The 21,480-nt window shown below is 35.9% G+C and overlaps 4 protein-coding genes across 4 annotated transcripts in view; 2 read left to right on the top strand and 2 right to left on the bottom strand.

The window, feature by feature from the left end:
* Positions 1 to 169: 169 nt before the first annotated feature.
* On the bottom strand, positions 170 to 1,961 carry LOC129789720 (uncharacterized). The gene is made up of 3 exons (XM_055826736.1): positions 1,753 to 1,961; positions 645 to 1,504; positions 170 to 584 (listed from the first exon to the last, which is right to left on the bottom strand). Exons 2-3 carry the CDS (start codon positions 1,463 to 1,465, stop codon positions 347 to 349), a joined length of 1,059 nt encoding a protein of 352 aa, XP_055682711.1. The 5' UTR covers positions 1,466 to 1,504; positions 1,753 to 1,961; the 3' UTR covers positions 170 to 346.
* An 832-nt stretch (positions 1,962 to 2,793) lies between these two features.
* On the top strand, positions 2,794 to 4,193 carry LOC129789719 (uncharacterized). The gene is made up of 2 exons (XM_055826735.1): positions 2,794 to 3,707; positions 3,780 to 4,193. Exons 1-2 carry the CDS (start codon positions 2,923 to 2,925, stop codon positions 4,018 to 4,020), a joined length of 1,026 nt encoding a protein of 341 aa, XP_055682710.1. The 5' UTR covers positions 2,794 to 2,922; the 3' UTR covers positions 4,021 to 4,193.
* A 198-nt stretch (positions 4,194 to 4,391) lies between these two features.
* On the bottom strand, positions 4,392 to 6,980 carry LOC129789624 (F-box/LRR-repeat protein 4-like). Its single transcript, XM_055826596.1, has 3 exons — positions 6,349 to 6,980; positions 4,720 to 6,285; positions 4,392 to 4,655 (listed from the first exon to the last, which is right to left on the bottom strand). Exons 1-3 carry the CDS (start codon positions 6,595 to 6,597, stop codon positions 4,578 to 4,580), a joined length of 1,893 nt encoding a protein of 630 aa, XP_055682571.1. The 5' UTR covers positions 6,598 to 6,980; the 3' UTR covers positions 4,392 to 4,577.
* A 165-nt stretch (positions 6,981 to 7,145) lies between these two features.
* Positions 7,146 to 21,480, top strand: part of LOC129789558 (E3 ubiquitin-protein ligase Ubr3) — a 31,389-nt gene continuing 17,054 nt past the window's right edge. The window contains exons 1-7 of the mRNA XM_055826418.1: positions 7,146 to 7,379; positions 8,229 to 8,557; positions 16,332 to 16,816; positions 17,626 to 17,889; positions 18,124 to 18,352; positions 20,187 to 20,599; positions 20,683 to 20,835. Of these exons, the coding sequence (XP_055682393.1) occupies positions 8,326 to 8,557; positions 16,332 to 16,816; positions 17,626 to 17,889; positions 18,124 to 18,352; positions 20,187 to 20,599; positions 20,683 to 20,835 (1,776 nt within the window). The 5' untranslated portion in view covers positions 7,146 to 7,379; positions 8,229 to 8,325. The remainder of the gene's footprint in view (positions 7,380 to 8,228; positions 8,558 to 16,331; positions 16,817 to 17,625; positions 17,890 to 18,123; positions 18,353 to 20,186; positions 20,600 to 20,682; positions 20,836 to 21,480) is intronic.

Raw genomic sequence — 21,480 nt, 5'->3', positions numbered from 1 at the left:
GAAAACTTCAAGAATCTCAAGAAAATTTAAGTCTTCCTTAAGAAAACTTAAGTCTGTCTGACTAGTGAATATCACCCAATAATTTATTTAACAAAATCGCTCTAAAACCAACATTAGAGTCTAGAAAATGCAATAAAAAAATCACTGAATAAAGAAAAACATTTTAAAATACTTTTTGTCTATATTTTCATAAAAAAATATATTTTAATCCAGTTCTCTGATTTAATTTCAAAACTTTAACAAAAAAATTAAACTTTCTATTAAACAGATCGTACAGATCAAAATGATTTCAATAAGATTGGATCACGGTTCAATAGAGAATACCATTGATTTTTTTTAAAGGAAATTAAAATATATTTCCGAAACCACCAATAGGTCCGTAGCCATCATCATCGTCGCTATCATAGTATCTCTCTTTAAAATCTCGAAAAACATAAAATTCATCATCGGGCCAATTGCTGCCCAATTCCCAGCGGAAGATGATACCCTTATTCATCATATACAAAACAATTTGTTCGTCTACTATCCAATCCACGTTTTCTAGACAGATGTCCGTCAGCTTCTTGCAACCATCTGCTAGCCAACTGGAAAAAAAAACAATTAATTTAGAATAAAATACAAATTATTTAGGTGTCGTTGCTTACATCAATGGCTCATCATCACCAAATCTGCGCCAACCAGGAAGCTCAATGATCTTCAAGTCTTTGCAAACTCGCACAATAGTCCTTATAATTTCATGATTTACATCATAATCGTCGACATACGGCAAACGGATGTACTGCAAATGCGGTTGTTTGGAAATGAACTCCTTAATAACTTGAGGAGAGTACGACGTCCGGCAACTGCTAGCTTCAAAATCAATCTTCAGCAGATGATTGTTGTGCTGGCTTAGACTTCTCAGGAACTCATTGTCACCACATTGTGAATAAGGAACCTTTAGCACAGTAAGATTCTTGCAATTCAGCAGTGGTTTGAGAGCTTCATTCGAGATTGGGGAACTTTCGTCAAGCTCAAATTCCTCCAGGGAAGGATTATTCTTGAGAAATTCATACATCAAATCATTGGTGATCCAGTCTTTAGCAACCTTTAACTTTCGAGCTTTACGGCATTTCTGCATGATGCGTTCCCTGATTGCGATTCTGCTGTTATATTTCTTCTCACCTGGACGATCAAAATATTTTGAATACGTCCACCAACCACACCCAGAATATGTCAGATCAACTATTCCAAGATAGGTAAATCCAACATCATCCACCACGTGCTTGCAGTAATGCGAAGTGCAGCGCAGTGCAAACAAATCCTGAGGTTCGAGATATTGTGCAATTATCGGCATCAGATCCATTAGCGGAAGATCCAGAAAGGTCGTCTTGAAAGGGCTGATGAGATTCTCAGGATTCCCATGTTGTTCTTCTTTGGATTGCATCTCCATCTTTGCGGTTTCCACGTCAGTATTATCACCTTCCATTTACGGAATAATCGTCGTCGTTTTTTTGATCAAACTATTCTTTAGAATGCAATTTAGAGTTAAAAAGAAAGGTATTTATTCGTTGACCTATGAAAACTTGTTGCATTTTTGCAAATCTAACGGTTTTTTGTACAGTGAAAAAAAATGGAGACTTTCTTTTCATTCTTTTTTAATTAATTATAAGATTTTACAGTTCGAAATTGTTCTATGAGTTGAGTGTAGAAGTTTTCTCGATGAATAAACTCCTTTTTTCCTGAAAGCTTGGAGTTTAATCTTTTGTAACTTACCTTTATGTAGTGTGAAGAAAAAAAAGACGCGTAAGTGTAATCTCAATGTATGTGGGTCAGTGTGACCAGAATGTCAGTTAAAGTGATTGAGGGAACTATTTACTCTAATTTTCGATATATTTCACTATTTAATTAAAGAAAATGCCAATAAATTTTGCGAAAAAAATGATTTCTGGTGCGACTTCAATGAGCATCGAGAAAGAAGAGGGACGAAAATGGTGGCCCGAGTGACAGACTTCAAAATTTCGTATTTTTCCGATATTAGCCGACTCGGCCGACTGATTATGGCGGGAAACATTGCGGGGGTCCTAAATAATTTTTAACCCTTTCGCGTTTTTTGGGTCAAACGTGAAAAATTTCATTTTTCCACATCTATAGAAAGGTCTCTCTATAATTTCGTTCCTGTTCATCTATGCAGTTCTACACCGTTGATCCGATCGGGATGAAATTTGGTACAGAGTCTACTGATACCAGGCGGTTTTCACCAACGACATTCATTTTCCCCCCAGAGCCTCCCTTCATAGCGCCCCCATATAAAACTCATGATTTTTTTGACTACTTTTTGAAATTGGCGCCATTTTTGGTACTATTTGCTCAAGAGAAAATGAGATGGATGCATTTTCCTGCTATCCGTCTCCCTCACTTTTTCAGTTTTTCGCAATTTTCTCGCGTTTTCTGCCGAATTTTCACGGGAAATTGTGTTTTTTGTGATCAGGAAAACACTTTTGAATTTTTGGCATCAAAAATTCCAAAAGTCACGAAAATCCTTTTCCGGGAAAAAAAGTGTGTGTAAAATCCCCAACCGTCAAAATTTCCGCGGGCCCCAAATTCCGCACGGAGAAGCTCCCCGAGGCTCCCAGAGCACCCGTAAGTCCCCGGGAGCCCAAAAAATGCGTTTTATTCCCACAAATTTGGGAAAAAAATACGGATATCACGAATTTTGTCGAAATGCAAAAAAAAAGTTCGTTTAGTTCAAATTTTATTATTTCATTCAATTTCGTTAGCGGTAAAATGATCGCATGTGTTTCTATGTTTCATGCAATCATGAAAAAACAAGCATTTTCGTTGCATAATAAGATTGAGGTTAGAATTGTTTCCTCGCGTTATCCTCTCTAAAAATATTAAATATCCTAAAATTAAAAGCAGCAATTTATGAAATTTGTGTTATAAATGGCAAGCGGAAGCGTGGACAACGTAGGGATGCAGTTGGAAGAAGAAAATCCTGATAATCACAACCAGCCGACGACGTTTTTGGATCTTCCGCTAGTTTACGTGATGCCCATAATTGCCCAATATCTCCGGCCCAAGGAATTGTTTGCCCTCCGATGCGTCTCTCAATACTGCAAACAGGTCGTGGATGATGTTGGATTTGCAGCTCTTGGGATTGTTGATTTGACAGATTCTGGTTGTGGTTGGAGGAATTCGAGATATAACAACATGCGGGAGGAGATCGTTGATGCCAGAACTGCGATGAAGAAACGCATCATGCAGAAATGCCGCAAAGCCTGGAAGCTCAAAATTGATGAAAGATGGCTAACCGATTACTTGATACACGATTTTCTCAGGAACAACCCCTCCCTGGAGGCATTGCATCTCGTCCATTGTTCCCCAATCTCGAATGAAGCTCTCCAGCCCCTGCTGAACTGCAAGAATTTTAGTGTTCTGAAAGTGCCGGACACACAATGTGGCGACGATGAGTTCCTTCGAAGCCTTGGCCAGCACAACAAACAACTACTGGAGCTTGATTTGGAAGACAGCAATGTCCGGACGTTCTACTCTCCTACAGCTATCAAGAATTTCGTATCCAAACAACCGCATTTGAGGTACATTTGCTTGCCGTACATCGATGATTTTGATATAAATCACAAAATTATAGAAATTATTGTGGAAATTTGCAAAGACTTGGAATCCATCAAGCTTGCTGGTTGGCGTTCAGGTGATGATCGCCCATTGCTGTAAGCATCGCGATACCTAAAGATTCTGCAATTTATTAGTTTTTATTCTTTAATTAATTATTTTTTCACCAGTTGGCTGGCGGAGAGTTGCAAGAAGCTGAAGGAGATCAGCCTAGGAGACCTGAATTGGAGGGAAAATCGAGAAATTGTCGTCTATATGACTGCTAAGGGCATAAACTTTCACTGGGGTACCGGCTCCAATTGCTATGTGGATATTGAGGGATATATTTTTCACGATAACAGCGGTGATGATGATTCTGGTAGCGAGGAAGACGAAGTCGGCATCCTCCGTGTGCTAAATCACTTGCATTAATTAATTACGTCTAAAATAATTTCTAAATCCTAATTACTTTTATTCTTACTTTCAAGTAATTTTATTGGCCTAATTTAATTTTGCTAGCCTGCAATTTCTTTAGAGAAAAAGGAGAACTGAAAAGGATAAATTCTTATGCCCATTTTGAAATAAATTCTTCCGGAAATATACAATTTGTCTTTACTCTATAATGTGGCATTCTGGACTTGCCAGTGTCCAGTTTTCTCTTCAGAATAAAGCTACATTTAATAATCTTTAAATTCTCGATTAATTAATTCATCTTACCTTATTATTTATAGCCTTTAATTATGGAATTTCTTTAAGAACACCAAATAAAATCGATAAAAAACTTAATTAAAACGTCTGAAAGATTAAAATTAAATTAATGCTCTTTATTTTCATATAAATTGACTTTAAAACCTTTTAGCGGTTGCACACATGCACTCAAAAGTGAACAAGAATAGGTATAAAAAATACAATTTTATCTGTCTTTTGATTCTCAGCAAAAATATTTTCATTTCACACCTGTGTTGCCCTCCATTCGCCTCTCTCCCTTTTTACGTAATAAAGGGATGATCGGGAGGCACGAAATTCCTTTTAATACTAACACGAAAGACATCCCTCCACAGAGCAGTCTGCAAGGCAAAAATAAAACAAGTTAAAAAGAAAATTTCTGAAGAAAAGTATAGAAATTTTTACCTGAATCTCATCAATTTGATCGCAAAAACTGAGGTCTAGCATTTTAAGCTTGCGACAATTGCTGAGGATTTTGTAGCACATGTCATAGGTGATGCCGAGGACACCCATCAAGTCCAATTGCTCGAGATTTGGGCAGAATTCCGTGATGTTCTCGAGATCGCGATCATTAATGCCTCGTATGGCGGCCAGGAAGACCTTTTTGAGTTTGGGGCAACCCTTGAGGAGGATACGGAGACTGTCTCCTGGGGACGCTTCCTCCCGGAGGCACCACCCAAAGTCCACCTCCTCGAGCTCATGGCACTGCGACAGTGACAGTAATCCCACTGAGGACAGGAAGTGCGATTTCCACATGTCAATGGATACAATTGAGCGATTGTATCGTGCAATGTGAACTGCAACGTCATCCATGCTAACTGTGCTGTTGCAAATGCCCAGATTGAGGTGCTTTAGCCCAGGATTGTAGCGAAGTGTCATGAGGAGGAGATCTGAATCGATTTGCGTACGAAAGAGATCCAGACGCTCGAGGAAACGCAGGTTCTTCAGGCAGTGGAAGTTGAGGACACTCGGGGATTTTGAGTAGTTCCGGAGGCATAATTCGCGCAAATTCACACAAACACTCCCCACAACTTCCATACAGAAGGCATTGATGAATTTGCACGAATTCATCCGGAGGTGGGTGAGATTCTTGCAGCAACATCGTACAAATTCCCTAAAAACGGACGGTGTGATGGAGTGGAAGAGCCCACACCAGGAGATGTCCAGCTTCTTCAGCAATGTGGCTCGTTTTGTAAGGGTGGTCAGCATTTCATCGCACACAGCATGCCAATAAGGCTTGAGATTGATCTCCTGATAGAGAAAGGGATCCGTAGCAACGTCATACAGCTTCTTGCACACCTGAGCAGTCCGGAAGATTGATACCAAGTCCAGGTACGAAAGGATTTTAAACAGAATCTCACAGGGTAAGTCTTTTAGGGTAATCTGTGGTGGAGTATTGTCCTCTTTCTCATCTTCATGCACCAACCCGACTTCCTTCATGAAATTCCCCAAATCATTGGCCAGGAAGTCCTTGAGGATATCCTTGTGATTTTCAATTTGGCGCAATTTGAACTGAACACTCTCCAACTTCCGCAGAATGGGACCCTTTTTACTCTTCCGCATTGCTGCTGCATCACAAATCTCACCTACATCACATTTCCTCCCTGTGAGTACCATCCCATCGATCTCTGTAAAGTAATCCAGGAAGATGTGATTGAACTCCAGACGAATAATCTTTGTCGGTAGGGCGACTTTCTTGAGCGGTGGGCTGAATATTCTGGGTCTTTTCTCCACATAGGGATCCGGGAAGGAATACCAGAGGCACTTCCAGGTGCTGATGGTACTGAAGTAGGCCCAAATCTTCACAATTGCCCCCGGATTGTAGGTTTCGTACACAGCAATCGCCTCTGGGATGACAAACTCCTCAAATTCAACCACAATAAAGTCATGAATTGGAATGTCGTGAAAATTGGTGGGCTGCAGTTCTTCCATAGCCGATGGCGCTATATCCCACCATCGTCCATAGGTTCTCTGTTGTAAAAAAGAATTAATTTAATCGATTTCTCTAGGGAGGACAAATTAAATTAGCACGACCATTGCAAAAGTTTCTGGAAAATCCCCATAATCTGGGAACTTTGAAGGGCGCCCCGTGATGTTGTAGGCTGTGTAGGAGATGCTGGTGTCACTTCCGTACTGAGAGCTGAAATCAATCACTTTCTGGGCGTACTGGTTGATCAGGATGACTTCCTCGGGAGCAGGATGGGAATCCTGAATTTCCAGGGCAGCTTCTTCAGTCGTCAGATCCTCCGACGACGTCACAGATGTGTCCGTTTCACTGATCATGTTCCCGGCTACCGTCCCTACTGCCCCAAAACACTAGAAACTGCGTGAAGATCCAGGAAAATCCGGAAAATCATAAAGAAAGAATTTTTTCCCCAGAAAATTTTGACAAACAAAAAACATCAGGGTGTCCCAAAAAGCAACTCGCTCATTCATTGTAGTTTTTCGCAATTTTCTCGTATTTTCCGGCGGTTTTTTCCGTCCGGGTGTGGTTTTTCGAGCTCCTGGATATTTTCGCGTTAAATGGTATCAAAAACGAGGAAAATTCAAATTTTCCCGAAAAAAAATTTCAAAAAGTGTAAAAAGTAAAAAAAATGAAATAGCAACAATCAGTATAATCCTCTCACTCGCACCACGTCTACTCAGTCACCGTGTGTCGTATTTATTACAAAATGTTGCGATAGAAGCTGATTTTATAGACGACTTTTAAAAAATGTGGTGAATTAGTAAAAAACATTTCATTTGTGTTTCAAAGTTTTTCCCCACAACCGTAAAACATTCATGCATCATTGGTGTTTCACTCTTGTATGCGGTGAAACACGATCCCTATGTGTGTTTCATGGTAAAATTCTGACTGAGGAGGCTGCAAAAATTTTTCTGTCGTGAATTTTCACTCAAAATCCACCCTCGTGTTGTGAAATTTCGCACAAAAAGGACCCTCGTGTGGTGTAGGTGGTAAAGTGCATGAAAAATTGCGTGTGAAGTGTACGTGAGTATTGGGAAAAGTGTTTGGAAAAAAGTGACTCCACAACGATGACTTGACATTTGCACCTTTTTTCGGAAAGGTACCTATTTTTTGAGGATTTTCCTCCTTTTCTTGGGTGCCGGAGGGCCTTTTGGGGCACCCCACGAGTACCAAGGGCAGAGCTGAGGGTATATGTGGGGGAAATAGAGATGTGGGAAGTGGGGGGAATGTGAAATAAATCCATCTTGGGAAGTTCCGCAAGATGGGCCACTTTCCTCGACCTCAAGAGACTTTGGGTCTTTGTGAAGAGAAGAGAGATTTATCATGATAGTGTACGGAAAGGCAAGTGAAAAGAGGCAGAGACTGCGGATCCTGCTGACATTTTGGTCATCCTGAGGCATTCACTCTGCCTCCTGGTCGTGTTCCATGTAATCGCGTTAATTACTTTGCGATAATTAGTCATAATACGGTTCAGGTGATTTTGCCAAGGCACCCAATCCACTCTTCTCGCTGTCTCTGTCTCTCTTCTTGCCATTCTCACACACAGCAGTCAGGTAAATACATCTTCTCCACTCCACAGCGTGCGGGTCCCGAATTTTGCAAAGGCGTGCGGGCGTCAAAGGCACAAACTTGACCCTGCGCTCGTGCTTCCGGAGACCGGCACGCGGTTTTATGCAATACACTGGGGGGGAACGGGGGGAGCACCCTTTGGGATGTTGGGGAGCATCAATGTGGAAATGTACGTGTGGGGATTAGTGTGTGCAGAGCTTGTGGGTTTGCTTGTGGCAAAAATCCATCGAGGATTTACTGTAGTGCATCGAATCGGAGAGAATTGCGCGAGTGTCAATGGCGGGGGGCGGGCGGGATGGGATACGCGGGGAGGGTGAATGCTTCATATTTCTCCTTATCCCACAAGTGTGCTCAAAACCTGGGGCAATCTCTCTTGCAGTGTGCAGGTGATACCGATGAGAGTGTAAATTGCGGGAGAGAGAGAAGAAAGAAGAGGAGTGATCATCAAGACAATATTCGTGTCCATATGCTGAAACATGGAATCTTCTCAGTTGACTGCCCAAAAGATAATGCTGAAGGGCAAAGGAGCGGCGGCCGCCTTCATAAATGCCGACTGCACGTCAAATCGCGGTGGGCACAGTGTCCATCTCGATATCCTGCTGGACAATCTGCTAGATCCTGAAAAGTCCATTGACAACAGTGAGACAATCGAATGGTGCAAGTGGCTCATAGCAGGTGGAAGAACACCCAGCGAATTCTCCGCCATTGGTGAGTTGTTGCTCGCAATAAACTTTAATGTTGTGTCCCTTCCGTATCTCTCTCTGTGTGCCCAGCTTGAAGGTGCGTTTTTGCACACACGTTGAATTTTTTTATGTTATGTTATTCTCAATCAAACTATGCAAACGAAGGAACTCAAACATAACATATAATATGTAATTATTGTTCGGTTGTCTTCTCATCATGCTACTAAAGGATTTTGCTTATTTAATAAAAAGGCAAATTACATGATTTAAATGTACTTGTTAAAAAAAGAGAATCAATTAATGGAACTGTAAGGATTTGTTTTTTTATTTTTGTAAAGATTTCATTCTTTGTGAGAAAATTTTATTTAATTTTATTAAATAAGTATTCAAAATTGAAAAAATAGCTTTTTTTTTAATAAAGGTTAAAATAAGTCAAATTAATCATTAACAAGTTAGGTTTGCTTAAACTTTGTGTGCAAAAGGTTTACGACAAATTATGCCTCTGAACCCAAATGCACGTGTTTGAAAATTTCACTAGAAGGTAAAAATTTGTGACCTCTAGAGGTCCGATTTGAGTACGAAAATCGGTTTTAGATAAAAGACAAAATTCTCAAGTCTGGCACCATTTTAAAGACTATTTAATGCCCTAATTACTCCCAATACTTTCTACGTTTTAAGTCTCACATGTCTTTAGTAGTAGGTAGTAATGGTTAAAGAAAAGCATTAAGAGGTCTGATTTAGGCCACGTTGCTCTATTTTAATACTACAATAGAACCTGCTATCTACTAGGTAGCTGTTTAATAGGCAGATTATGCAAACTTTACTCAAGAAATAGCGAATATGTATGGGAAAAGTATTAAAAAATGATTGAGGAGTGTTGGAAGTGGACAGATTAAAATAAATTGCTTTAAAAAATTTTCTTAATACGATAGAACTTGGTATTAAACCCATTTTTTGCACATAAAAAGTGAATTTCATCAGGATCGGCCTAAATGTTTTGAAGGAATTCATTTACAACAAACCTATAGATAGACTTTATGTATTTTTTTTTAATATCAAAAGAAGAAGATATTGCTCACGCAATTAATTTATTTTAATCTGATTTTGAAAAAAAATTAAATAAGATCTGCAGGACATTGGTGTAAACAATAAAATGCTGATTTATTTTGCAAATTTCTCTATCATTGCGCAATGACCTTTCTTGTGCACCTGACTCCTCCATATAATATGCTTCAGCTTATATTATTGTTTCAGTCGAGTGAAAATCAATCGTATATAGATAAGGGAGATTCCATTGAGGAAATCTCTCTTTCATCCACCTTTCGGTCATGGTGATGAAGAAGAAAAAAAGAGCCATGCAAGAGATGTGGTGGAAGCAGTAGCACGTGTGTAGATTCACATTTATTTACTAATTAAATGGAGAAGGTCACTGAACCTCCATCGTATAGAGATCTTTTTCCTCTTTTCCCCACATTGATCTCTTTCTCTTTTTCGCCGCCGCGTAGTCTTTGCCGTCAAATTCGATAGTGAACCAAAAAAATGACATTTAATTGAAATATTTTTTATCGAAGTGATAATTTTTTAAAGTTTTTAATGGCAAAAAGCATGAATTGAAATTTATTAAATTTTACTCTTGAACTTTACACAAAAAGTTAAATCATTAAGCTTTAAAATTACTTTAAAAAAATCGAAAATGATTTTTTTTTCTAAATGTGAATAAAAATTGACTTCATCTCTTAACTATGTCAAAGGTCAAACATCTTTCCGTACTTCCTCATATAGAGAGAATATAATAATCAATATCCATGTTCTCGAGACATTCTCACAAGAAAAAAACATTCACAGTGGCATTCCATCCACCTCCTCCCGGTGTTGACCCATGAAACTAAAAGTTCGATGATGTTGAAATGCTAAATTGAAATCACTTTTTCCCACTTTGTGTGAGATGAGAGTGAAGTGCAAGAGATGGGAAATTCCGCCACAGGGCAGGCGAAGAAAATAAGGTTATGTCCATCAGCAGTGCGATCCACAACTTGGAAGTTCAATAAACTGTCGATCAGCATCTGATTTTATGAGACTTCTTCTCACAATCCGTCTCTCTTCTTCTCCCATCTTGGGTATTATAACGTAGAAGAGAAAACAACCCAGGTATCTATCTACCTATACTCTGTGGAGTTTGTAGCAAGTGATAAAATGTATTTGAAATTCCGCAAGTTTTACCTCTCATCGTGTTATTATTATTATTATTTTGTCCTCCCTCTTTCTCTTCTAAAGTAGATTATTTCTCATCATTCTCAACATTGTTTTTTTGTTGTATTATATTAGATTGATTGAGCTTTGATTGCTTGAAAAAAAAACAATGACCAATAGGCTCAAGATTCGTGGTAATTTACAAAGGAAAAATTCAATTTTATTCTCTGATTAAAAATTGCAAATTTTAGCGTATTTTGTGCAAATTGCAAGTATAGAAAATTTCTTTGTTATTCCTTGGATAAGAACCATCAGTTTGCACAATATAAATTATATTTTGAATCAAATTTAAAACACGTAGTTTCCTCCAAAATTTTCAACTGAATACAATTTTTTTACTCTTATAATAATTCTTTTTAGAACCGGAAAAGAACTTTTTTGTTCTCTTTAATTTTTACTCATTCAGCAATACTGTCATCGCTCGAAAACTATGATCTAATCGATGATTTTTTTTTATAACAAAATTTTGTTGTCACTACGCAAAATAAACCGAAAGAATCACAGCTAAAAATAATTTAAAAAAAAATGAAATTCATGTTCAAATTTTGTCTCAATTTATTGCCCTTTGAATTTTTTTCAGTAATATGAATGAAAGAATGAGCATTTTATAGCTTTATATTGAGACATTAAGTCCAGAGATATTACGAGAATTTTCCACCTAATCAAAGATTATGAAATATTGATTCTATTGATGATACGTAACCTATACTTGGAATTACAATGCGTCACAAAGAACAAAATTAGCTGGAAATTTTCGAATTATATCTTAACTTGATTAACTCGTGATGTTCTATCTATAGCCCAAAATAGCCTTTGGATTGTGGGTCAGTTAAAGGTGATGAGAAATTCTTTTAACGCTTAACTTACCTACAAATAAATAACTAAGCTGGCCTACATGAAGGTACAGAACCCTTGATATCAGACTATAGATCTTTGTATCTCTTGCATATAAAATTAACTATCTATCTATCTATCTATTTAAACTGAATTTAACTTGAATTAGCTAAAGCTATTTAATTCAAAAAGAATTATTCTTTCTCAATTCCTTTTATTTAAAAAAAAAATTAAAGATCAAAAATTTTGCAATTTTTTTTTCTTTTGTTACAATTTTAAAAATCTTTTAATTAAAAGCCTAATTAAAATGTCTAAACTTTTAATTTAAAAATCTTCTAAGATTATTTTTAAGACCTTGTTTTGTCGTGCAATAAAAAAAATGATTTTTTTGCTCTAGAATTTTTTTTTTAAAATTTGTAGTCCAATAATAAATACTTAAATCTTACAATTTTTTTTTAAACATTTTTTTCGCTAATTTTAATTAAAGATTTTTGATAGAATCAACCAAATCTACCGAAATGCCAAACAATTTCATTCCAATTAAAAAGAATTTTAAAAATGTTTTAATTGAGATAGTATTTTTAAAAAGAAATCTTATTTTAAGGAATAAAACCGTTATTTTTATGCTTTCATTAAGTCATCGTCATATGAATTAATTTATAGGGATTTAATCCATCTAACCAGGTTTATTAATTTACTTATTTACTTTTTTAAAGCTAAATTCACTTTTAAAACCTCTAAAAAGTCCAATAAAGAATTATCTGGCCAAACCAACCACCTTTCGTTTCTTTTTTTAGTAAAAAAAATGAGAAAATTTTACCATCTTGTGGTTCTTTATCGTCACTTTTATACCTTGACAAGGTCACTCACACAAAATGTGTGTATGACAGTGTGAGGAAGATTCACGTCAAGTGAGGGGCAAGGGAACAGGTGAATTTCACAAGACATTATAAAACAAAAAAAAAAAACTTAAAAGTTCTGTAAAAGGAGAATACATAATAAATTGTAATTAAAGCTCTATATTGAAAAATATAGAGTAGGTATTATTAATAAGATATAAAAGAATAAGACAGATATGAAAAAAAAAATGGGATTGTTAAATGCCTACATACTTATATATAATGTATTTCCGGTTTCTTTAGAGCGTGCAATTGATTTTTACAGAGAGTGAGAGATCACAAAACCATGGAAATTTGCAAAGTCTCGAAGGTGGTCAAACTCAGGTGTTATTTTTAGCACATTTTACTTGACTTTTTTGTTGTTTTTTTTTTTTTATTACAAAACGAATGGATTCTGTATGTAAAGGGGAAAAAAAGTAAAACAAAAAGTGCAAGAGAAATTTGTGTTTATGTCTCAACTTGTAATTTTTTTATTAGCATATATATTTTTTTGTACCAACCACGGTCTTCCTGTATTGAATAAATGTAAGAGGAAGAGAGACAGAGCAACAGAAGGTCGTTAAACTCTCAACCCGAAAACGAATATTTTGAAGAAATTTTTCTTATTTCATTTTGGAATCTTCTGTGTACCTCCTCCTTTCCAGTTTATTTGTCTGTCTCACTTGCAAGATCAGCACAAATTCAATATTATTTTGCTTGTTTAAGATCTCTTATATTTTTCTCAATGTCTTTTATGTTATCTTTATTAGTTGTCCAAAAGAAAAAAAGAAGAAAAAATTGTTTCTTTGGCTTTCTTGTACTACAGAATGTATTTCGCACCTCTTGCTCCACAAAAAAAAAACTTCCAAATTCCCAAAATCTTCTATTTTACGTGTATTAATGTCAATTTGCTCAATAAAATTAATAAATTGAATTGAATTGCTTGGAATTAAAGGAAACTATTGCAAAATTCATTTTCTTATCAATTTACACGCATAAAATTATCATAATTAACAATCAATTCCATTATCATTGAAAAAGTGAGGTATGAAAGATACAAAAAAAAATTCAATCATTGATAGTGAACTTGAATTGAGTTGAAATATGTACATATTTATTGAAGTTAATCAATTTTATGTAATGGTTTTGAATTTTTTTTTCTATAAAGAAATGTGTTTTTAATTAAAATAAAATGTTCTGTCAGTAAAAGTAATTTAGATCATAGAAATTCAGAAAAAAATAGTTTAAATGGGATTTTTAAATGTTAAAAAAGAAACATTGAACATTGATAGTTTGAAAGGAAGTATCAATCGTTAGAAAGTAAATGACGAAAGGCAAAAATTAAAACGTCAAAACGAAAATTTCTCTTTTGAAATAAACGTTAAATGTTTAGAGAACACTAAAACTGGCTACAAATGTTAGACAAGATGCAATTTGACTAAATTTTTCAGACGTCATTAGATAGGTACCTAGACATTTACGTGTTTAACCCAAAATGTGGCTAGACGTTGTCTGCTCAAGTTCACAGAATTTGCAGATTTTAAAGTTCTGAGAAACCTTAGTAATTATTCAGATACTTTCTTAGACAAAACTGACCATAGCTTAGATACTTTTAAATTTTTCCTATTTAGCAACAGGAGATCCTTAGAAGTGTAATTAAAAGGTCCATCAATAAATTCTTTAGTTGATAAATTTTTTTTATTTAATTCTTTGCAAAATCTTTAAAAATGTTTTAGGAAAAGTGTTTCATGATTGAATTTTGGGATGATTTCAACTTTTCGATTAATAAAAAGAACAATTTAACATGTCTACGAGTCAGCTGTAATATGTACGAAAATCCATAAGTGAAGAGACTAAAAAAGAGCATATTACACTACACATAAATGATGTTGAAAGAAATGCAGTCAGAAAGGGAATGATAGAGAGATTTAGTCACGGTTCTTGGCTTTCAATGGACGATTACACGAAATATATTCATTGTCAATTATGGTGGAATTTTCATGTATGATTGTTACTCTCTTATTTTGCCATAGACTTTAACGTGAAGGTACCTATAGATTGCTTGTCCATTTCTCCATTTTATTCCATCTGTTTTCAATCTTCGTTTGCTTATCGTTTACATGGGGGTACTATAGAAATGTTCTTTATTTCTCAATTTTGATTTTTTTTCTTGTTGTCTGTAAGTAACATTTATTACACAAGACGAGAAGAATCATTATTCTGAATGTTCTTAATTGATTTTATGGAATTTTTAGTCATCAGAACATATTGTACCTTTAATGTTTCTTGATAATTTTGTATCTTTTGCCCTTTTTTAATTAGTTGGTGTTCCACTTCGTGGCCAACATACCAAGTATTGTAATCGTCGAAAAAACCGACCACCTCAAATCGGGCTAAAACTTGGTATGAGCACGTTTTAGACATCCCACATTACGAAAATGGTGGTGGAAAATTTTTGATCCGGCCGGCCTGCCGGCTGTCCTGCCGGCTGTCCTGCCGGCTGTCCTGCCGGCCGTCCTGCCGGTGGTCCAAACTTTGCCTTATAACTTTAGAACGGTAATAGGTAGAGACTTCGGGTTTGAAGTTTTCTATAGAAATGTGGGTGTAAAATTTCATTTTTTCGCATTTTCAAAATGGCCGCCGTCCGCCATTTTGAAATACCATCAACCAGTTCCCTTATAGCTAGAAGTCTGAAATTTTAGTATGTTGTAGAGCTCAGTGAGACGTTTTCATCAACAATTCATACTTCAAAATCGGTCAAGCCGTTTAGCAAATATGGCGACCTAAAGCAAAAAGTGTTTTTTCAATATAACTCGAGAACGGCTTGACCAATTTTAATCATCTTGGTATCAAATGAAAGGTTTTAAGAAGCTCTACAACTATCTAAAACATTCCAAGTTCCAAAAATGTCTGCAAGAGGCGCTAAATTCAGAAACAAAAATTGCCTAACTTTAAGGGGCAATATCTCCGAATTCACATTATCGATTTCCTTTAAATTTTGATATGTTGTAGCCTGACTCAATATCTTTCACCAGTCCGAAAATGAAGAAAATCTATGTCGCCGTTTAGAAGATATGGCCATTTGAAAAATTCTTTAATTTGAAAAGTTCTAAGAGCCATATCTTTTGAACGACTTATCCGATTTTGCTCATCTTAGTATCAAATTAAAGGTTTTGTAATTATCTACAACTTTCTAGAACATCAGAAACCTCTCAAACTATTCCTTCGGGACAAAAAATGCAAAAAAAAAATTTGTGAAGCAAAAAGTCGCAATTTTGTGTTCTGGAGGTGACCTTGAAAATTATTGAAATTTATCTAAATTTATAGCCTGTTTTAATACCTTTCCAAAACTAGTCAAGAAATTTCTGTAGGTGTTATAGAACCAGAGATATGACCATTTTTATCCATCAAATTACTGAATTTCACAAAAAATCAACTTTGCCTTCTAATACTTACTCACAAATTAATTTACAACGCATTAACAAACTTTTGCACGTTGTGGGATACCAACTCTTATAACTGGGCGCGTTATGATTGACTTAACATTAAGAAGGGCTATATTGACAAATTAATAATTTGATCACAATGTAGCAAAAGAAAAAACTGAAAGAAGTAGCTAAAGAATGGGATTGTATCAGCAGTAGTCAGTCCGTCCACCTAATAATTTCTTTCATTCACCTTCCGCCATAATGTGCTGGTCGAGTGGATGCCCACATATATGTATATGTATATGTAGATATATAAGAAAGGGAAGACAGGAAGAAAACGCAATTCATAATTCTTTTGCAATAATTACAAAGCAATGTTTACCCTTCTTCTCCTGATGTGTCGTTTCAGTTCGTGGCTTCGATAATCACGCCAAATGCGGCCTCGTATGGATCCCCCATGTGGTGGCGTATCGATGTCGGACCTGTGGTATCTCTCCCTGCATGTCAATATGCCGGGAGTGCTTCAAGAAGGGCGATCATTCGACGCATGACTTCAATATGTTCCTGTCGCAGGCGGGCGGCGCCTGCGATTGCGGGGACACGTCCGTAATGAAGGCGGAGGGTTTCTGCACGGACCATGGGATCAATTATTGTGCCAACAATGCTCCCGTACCAGATGATCTAATGTCGGTAGCGGAGGCGATCATGCCGCGTCTTCTTCTGCGGCTGCTTCAGCATTTCCGGGAGAATGGTAACATCCGTGCTGCTGATGCATCCTACAGCTACAGCAAGGCAGCCAATGAGTGCGATGAATACTGCAGTATGTTAATGGAATTTAACAACATGGGCGAATTGATGCGGCGAGTCATGACCAGAGCATTAATTAATCCAGAGGTAACAAATTATAATTTATAGAGAAAAAAATATATAAACTTACATACAAATACATTATATACCTACCTATACCATTCAGCTAATATTAATAATGCACTATGCTTACTTTTTTATTGTTTCTACACTGTATGTCTTCTTTCATCTCCCCTTTTTTACAAAATAGACCCCATACCGTATAACGTTTATCAAGTCTCCACTACAATTTTCCATATTGACCCACGAGATGTTGTTTTTCTTTCACGTTTATTTACCTTTTCGCACCACGAGTAGAAGAGGTCTTTGCAAAGGGTTTACAGAGCAATGTGCACGGAAAGTCACTCTTGGAATATTTTATTTTTAATTGCAATTTATCTCTTTGAATTTATATATTTTTTTTACTTACCTAACTTTTCGAAATTTATGTCAATTCTTTTTTCTTAAGGGGAAAACAATGTTGTTTTGATGTTTTTATGCTTTACAATAGAAAGTTTTTTAGAGAATATTTGCCAGATAAGCACCCATTGATTTTTAATAATTCATTCTCTCTGATAATGTTGAAAAACTAATAAAATCAATGCACCATTTTATTAATTTATTCAATAAACTAATGAGAAATTAAAAAGATCAATAAGACAAGATTAATTGTGACATTGCTCCCATAATGTAGCTAATATCGTGTGTCTTGTTAATTAATCAAAATGTGAAATAGAATTTTTTTTTCAAGAACACTTTAATAGTTTCCTGTGAATAAACACACACACGCTGCGTTCTACAAAAGGGCACAATATTCATGTATGAATTTTCTCTTTTTTTTCCCTCTGAACTTTCAGCTGTACAAGCAATTAGTCGAACCACCATTTCCTGATAATAAATACGGGAGATATTTGGCGTCGAGTAAGAAAAAGTATGAAGATGCTGTCAAGGCATTTCCAAGTCCTGAACCACCAGATGAGTACGAACATCTCCCGGCACTTGGAAGGACGATAGCACACATAACATTGCTGCAGGAATTCATCTTTTGGACATTTAAATTTGAATTTCCGCAGAATATCGTTTGTTTCCTGCTCAATATGTTGCCTGATCAAGATTACAAGGTGAGTGATGAGTTAATATTTTGCTTTATTTCTTCAACAAAACGGCATCACATCTCCTGAAAGTCAAAAATAAAAGATTGGTGGTTGAATTTACTTCCTTTTTTTTACGAATAAATAAAATGTTTGTGTTGATTTATGATGATGATGATGGCTGTGACAGAGAACTTCATCGAGTTGAGAGAATATTATAAAATATTTTTAACATTTTATTATTATTATTAATGATAATTGCAGGAACATCTGACACGGACATTTGTGATGCATTACAGCCGTATTCCCAGTGTTTTGGAAATGTCCAAAGATCCAGACACATTGAGCAATAGGGTGGTGCACATGAGTGTTCAATTGTTCTCTAATGAGAGTCTAGCACTGAAAATGGTCGAAGAATTGAGTTTACTACACGTTATGATAATTAGTCTCAAATTAATGATGTCGAAAATTCTCATTTTGAACACTCTTCATGGTAAGTGCCAAAGAAATTAACAATTCTTTCAGTTCATATAAAAAAAGACGCCTCGAATTTAATGTCATTTAGTTGTGTTTCTTTCACAACACAGCTCGTCTAAATTGTTCAAAGAAATAAAAAACGTTAATCAGGCCTTTTTCGGCCTGAATATGAATTGTTTTTGATTCTGGTTTTTTCTTTAACTATAAAAGATTAATTTAAAATTAGAAAATTGAAGTTTTTTCTCTGGTTTTAATTACTTTTTGTAGAGAATTTTGTGAATTCTAATAGTCTATGTACTTGAGAAAAGGAGTTTACCCGCTTTCCATAGAAAAACGTCTCAATCGATAGACGTAATCTTATACATAGAGTATCAGAAATGAATAAGAAATAGCCAAAGAAACTTCCCAATTTCCACGGAGATCCACTGGGAAAAGTCTGGGAAACATTTTGCCCAAAAATGCAAACAGTGACGTCACAATTGCATTTTTTTCAATGAATAATAAAAAAAACTGTAGTCAAAAATCATCGGCAATGCATTAACATAAAATTAAAAAGTAATGCATTCGTGACGCTCAAAAACGCATCCGTGACCATTAAAAATGTATCCGTGACGCTCAAAAACGCATCCGTGACGATCAAAAAGTATCCGTGACGCTTAAAAATGTATCCGTGACGCTCAAAAATACATCCGTGACGCACAAAAATGCATCCGTGACGATCAAAAAGTAAAGGCTCCAACAGATGGACGAAAAATTCCTCGTGCGGTGCGGTGCGGCGAGGTTTTCGGCCAATCAGAAGCGAGAGATGGCTCACACACTCTCACCGCACCGTGCGAGAACGTTTTTCGGCCAATCCGAAGCGACGATGGGCCACGAAAACCTCGCCGCGCCGCACCGCACGAGGAATTTCTCGTCCATCTGTTGGAGCCTTAACCGTGACGATCAAAAATGTATCCGTGACGCTCAAAAATACATCCGTGACGCACAAAAATGTATCCTTGACGTTCAAAAATGCATTCGTGACGCTCAAAAACGCATCCGTGACGATCAAAAAGTATCCGTGACGCTTAAAAATGTATCCGTGACGCCTAAAAATGCATCCGTGACGATTAAAAAGTTTCCGTGACGATCAAAAATGTATCCGTGACGCTCAAAAATACATCCGTGACGCACAAAAATGTATCCTTGACGTTCAAAAATGCATCCGTGACGCTCAAAAAGTTCAAAAAAAAAAACTTCATTTTTGCTAGATAAATGCTAGACAAAGCCGGAAATGGTTTGCTAAAAAATGCAAAAAATGACGTCACCAATATATTTTTTTGGCAAATCTTTTCCAAATTTTTCCAACTCATTTCAGTAGAAAAGGTAGAAAATGAAAAGTCTCTTTGATTATTTCTTCTTGTTACTTTTTTTTCATTACATTCATTTTCATTTCATTCATTGTATGCTTCATGCATTAAAGATAAAAAATACAATGGTGACGTCATTGTTTGCATTTTTGATCAAATCGTTGTTGAATTTTTCTAACTGATTCTAATGGAAAAAATTAAAAGTCAAGTCCCTTTTATCGATGCCTTATCATTTTTAAATATTTTACAAAACTACGTGGGCTCCTCGAATGAGGGGCTTCTTCTAAAGAAAATGGGTAAACACCTTTATTTTTAATTTTACAAAAAAACAAAACTTCTGAGCAATATTTAAATTAAATCTTCTAAAAATGTTTCTCGTGTTAATTTTAGTTTTATTAGTAAAAAAAAAACAAAACTAGTATGTCAGAGCTTAAAAGAGAATTTATTTAATTATACGATAATTGATATATTCTTCTCTTCTCTTTTCCTTTTTTTTAACAGACCCTGACAAGAATTTTCACTTTGTCATCGACTGCGCTAAGCGTGTGATGAAGGAACATTGCTACTGGCCCCTTGTATCGGACTTCAACAATGTTCTCTCACACGAATCCGTGGCGCTTGTCTTTCTGCGCGACGATAATCTCATTGATATGTGGTTTCAATTCCTCTCAATGCTCCAGGGGATGAATGTGAATGTCCGCGAGACGGGGAGTCATGTTGAATTTGAACCAAGCTCCTACTATGCTGCCTTTTCGTGCGAACTTGAGGCCAGTGCGTATCCAATGTGGTCAATTATTTCGCACCTCCGTGATTCGGCACATGCTGATCTTGCGAAGAAAATTATGAGTGTGTGTGTGAGCTACCTTCAAGACTGGATAGAAGCAATTAATTTTACTCATCCAAAAATTGAAAAGGTAAAAAAAATTTTTCATTCAAAATGATCGATTTTTTTTTCTTTGACTAATGGTTTGTTTTCTACTCCATTTCCTTCGTGTAGAATGAAATGATGCACGCTTCTTTTCACTTTCCCCTGCATCGGTACCTTGCCGCGTTCACATGTCAAGCTGTTAGAACAATGGGAATGCCACTAAAAGACATTCTGCCATCGGAAGATCTGAAACTTCTCATGATGCACCCATTGCGTGTTCAGGTGAGTTCATTTTTTTCTTATCTTACATCTTTGTGCATATTTTCGACACAACTAATACACAACGTGGACTCTGTGTGACATCATTGAGTTTTAGCATTAATTAGTATGGCTCAGCACTTAAATTTTGGGTCATTAAATTGGTATTTCTTTACGTTTTGTAAGAGTTCTCCATTCGAACAAATATGTATGTGTGTTAGACAATTCATTCCCAAATTGGTTTATTTTAAGTGTGTCCAATTTAGAGTTCAATTTCCTTACTTTTACATGAAACACATTGTAAAATGGTCAACATTCAATAACTCTTAATCACTCTGTGGTGGCACAAAGTACAATTTTTCTTTCTTGGAAAATATTCAAAAATTATTCCGGAAATTATGATTGCCTAACAAATCATAATGAGTTTTTTCTTGCACGTGTTTATTTTATTAGTTTAAAGAAATATTTTTCCCCGTTTTATGTGTTGAATTTGTCATCGGTTAACTATTTAACACTGTTCATTTGTTTTATTGTATTATTTACTTATTTTATTTTCTTAATGTTTATGTCTCTTATTTGAGAAGTTATTCACCCCTTTACGTAAAAAAAACTAAAGGCTGAAAAATTAGTAATTTTCTTTTTTTCTTCTTCTATATTTTTTTTTCTGAA

This window comes from Lutzomyia longipalpis, chromosome 2, assembly GCF_024334085.1.
Source record: "Lutzomyia longipalpis isolate SR_M1_2022 chromosome 2, ASM2433408v1".
In the NCBI taxonomy this organism is placed as follows: domain Eukaryota; kingdom Metazoa; phylum Arthropoda; class Insecta; order Diptera; family Psychodidae; genus Lutzomyia; species Lutzomyia longipalpis.
This window is presented reverse-complemented; position numbering and strand designations above follow the sequence as displayed.

Excerpts from the sequence above, each read along its gene's own strand:
- LOC129789719 (XM_055826735.1), top strand. The coding sequence starts at position 2,923 with ATGGCAAGCGGAAGCGTGGACAACGTAGGGATGCAGTTGGAAGAAGAA. Across the intron at positions 3,708-3,779 it reads GGTGATGATCGCCCATTGCT|TTGGCTGGCGGAGAGTTGCA; the intron begins GTAAGCATCGCG and ends TTTTTTCACCAG.
- LOC129789624 (XM_055826596.1), bottom strand. The coding sequence starts at position 6,597 with ATGATCAGTGAAACGGACACATCTGTGACGTCGTCGGAGGATCTGACG. Across the intron at positions 6,286-6,348 it reads TTCCAGAAACTTTTGCAATG|AGAACCTATGGACGATGGTG; the intron begins GTCGTGCTAATT and ends TTTTTACAACAG. Across the intron at positions 4,656-4,719 it reads ATCAAATTGATGAGATTCAG|ACTGCTCTGTGGAGGGATGT; the intron begins GTAAAAATTTCT and ends TTTGCCTTGCAG.
- LOC129789720 (XM_055826736.1), bottom strand. The coding sequence starts at position 1,465 with ATGGAAGGTGATAATACTGACGTGGAAACCGCAAAGATGGAGATGCAA. Across the intron at positions 585-644 it reads GGTGATGATGAGCCATTGAT|TTGGCTAGCAGATGGTTGCA; the intron begins GTAAGCAACGAC and ends TTTTTTTTCCAG.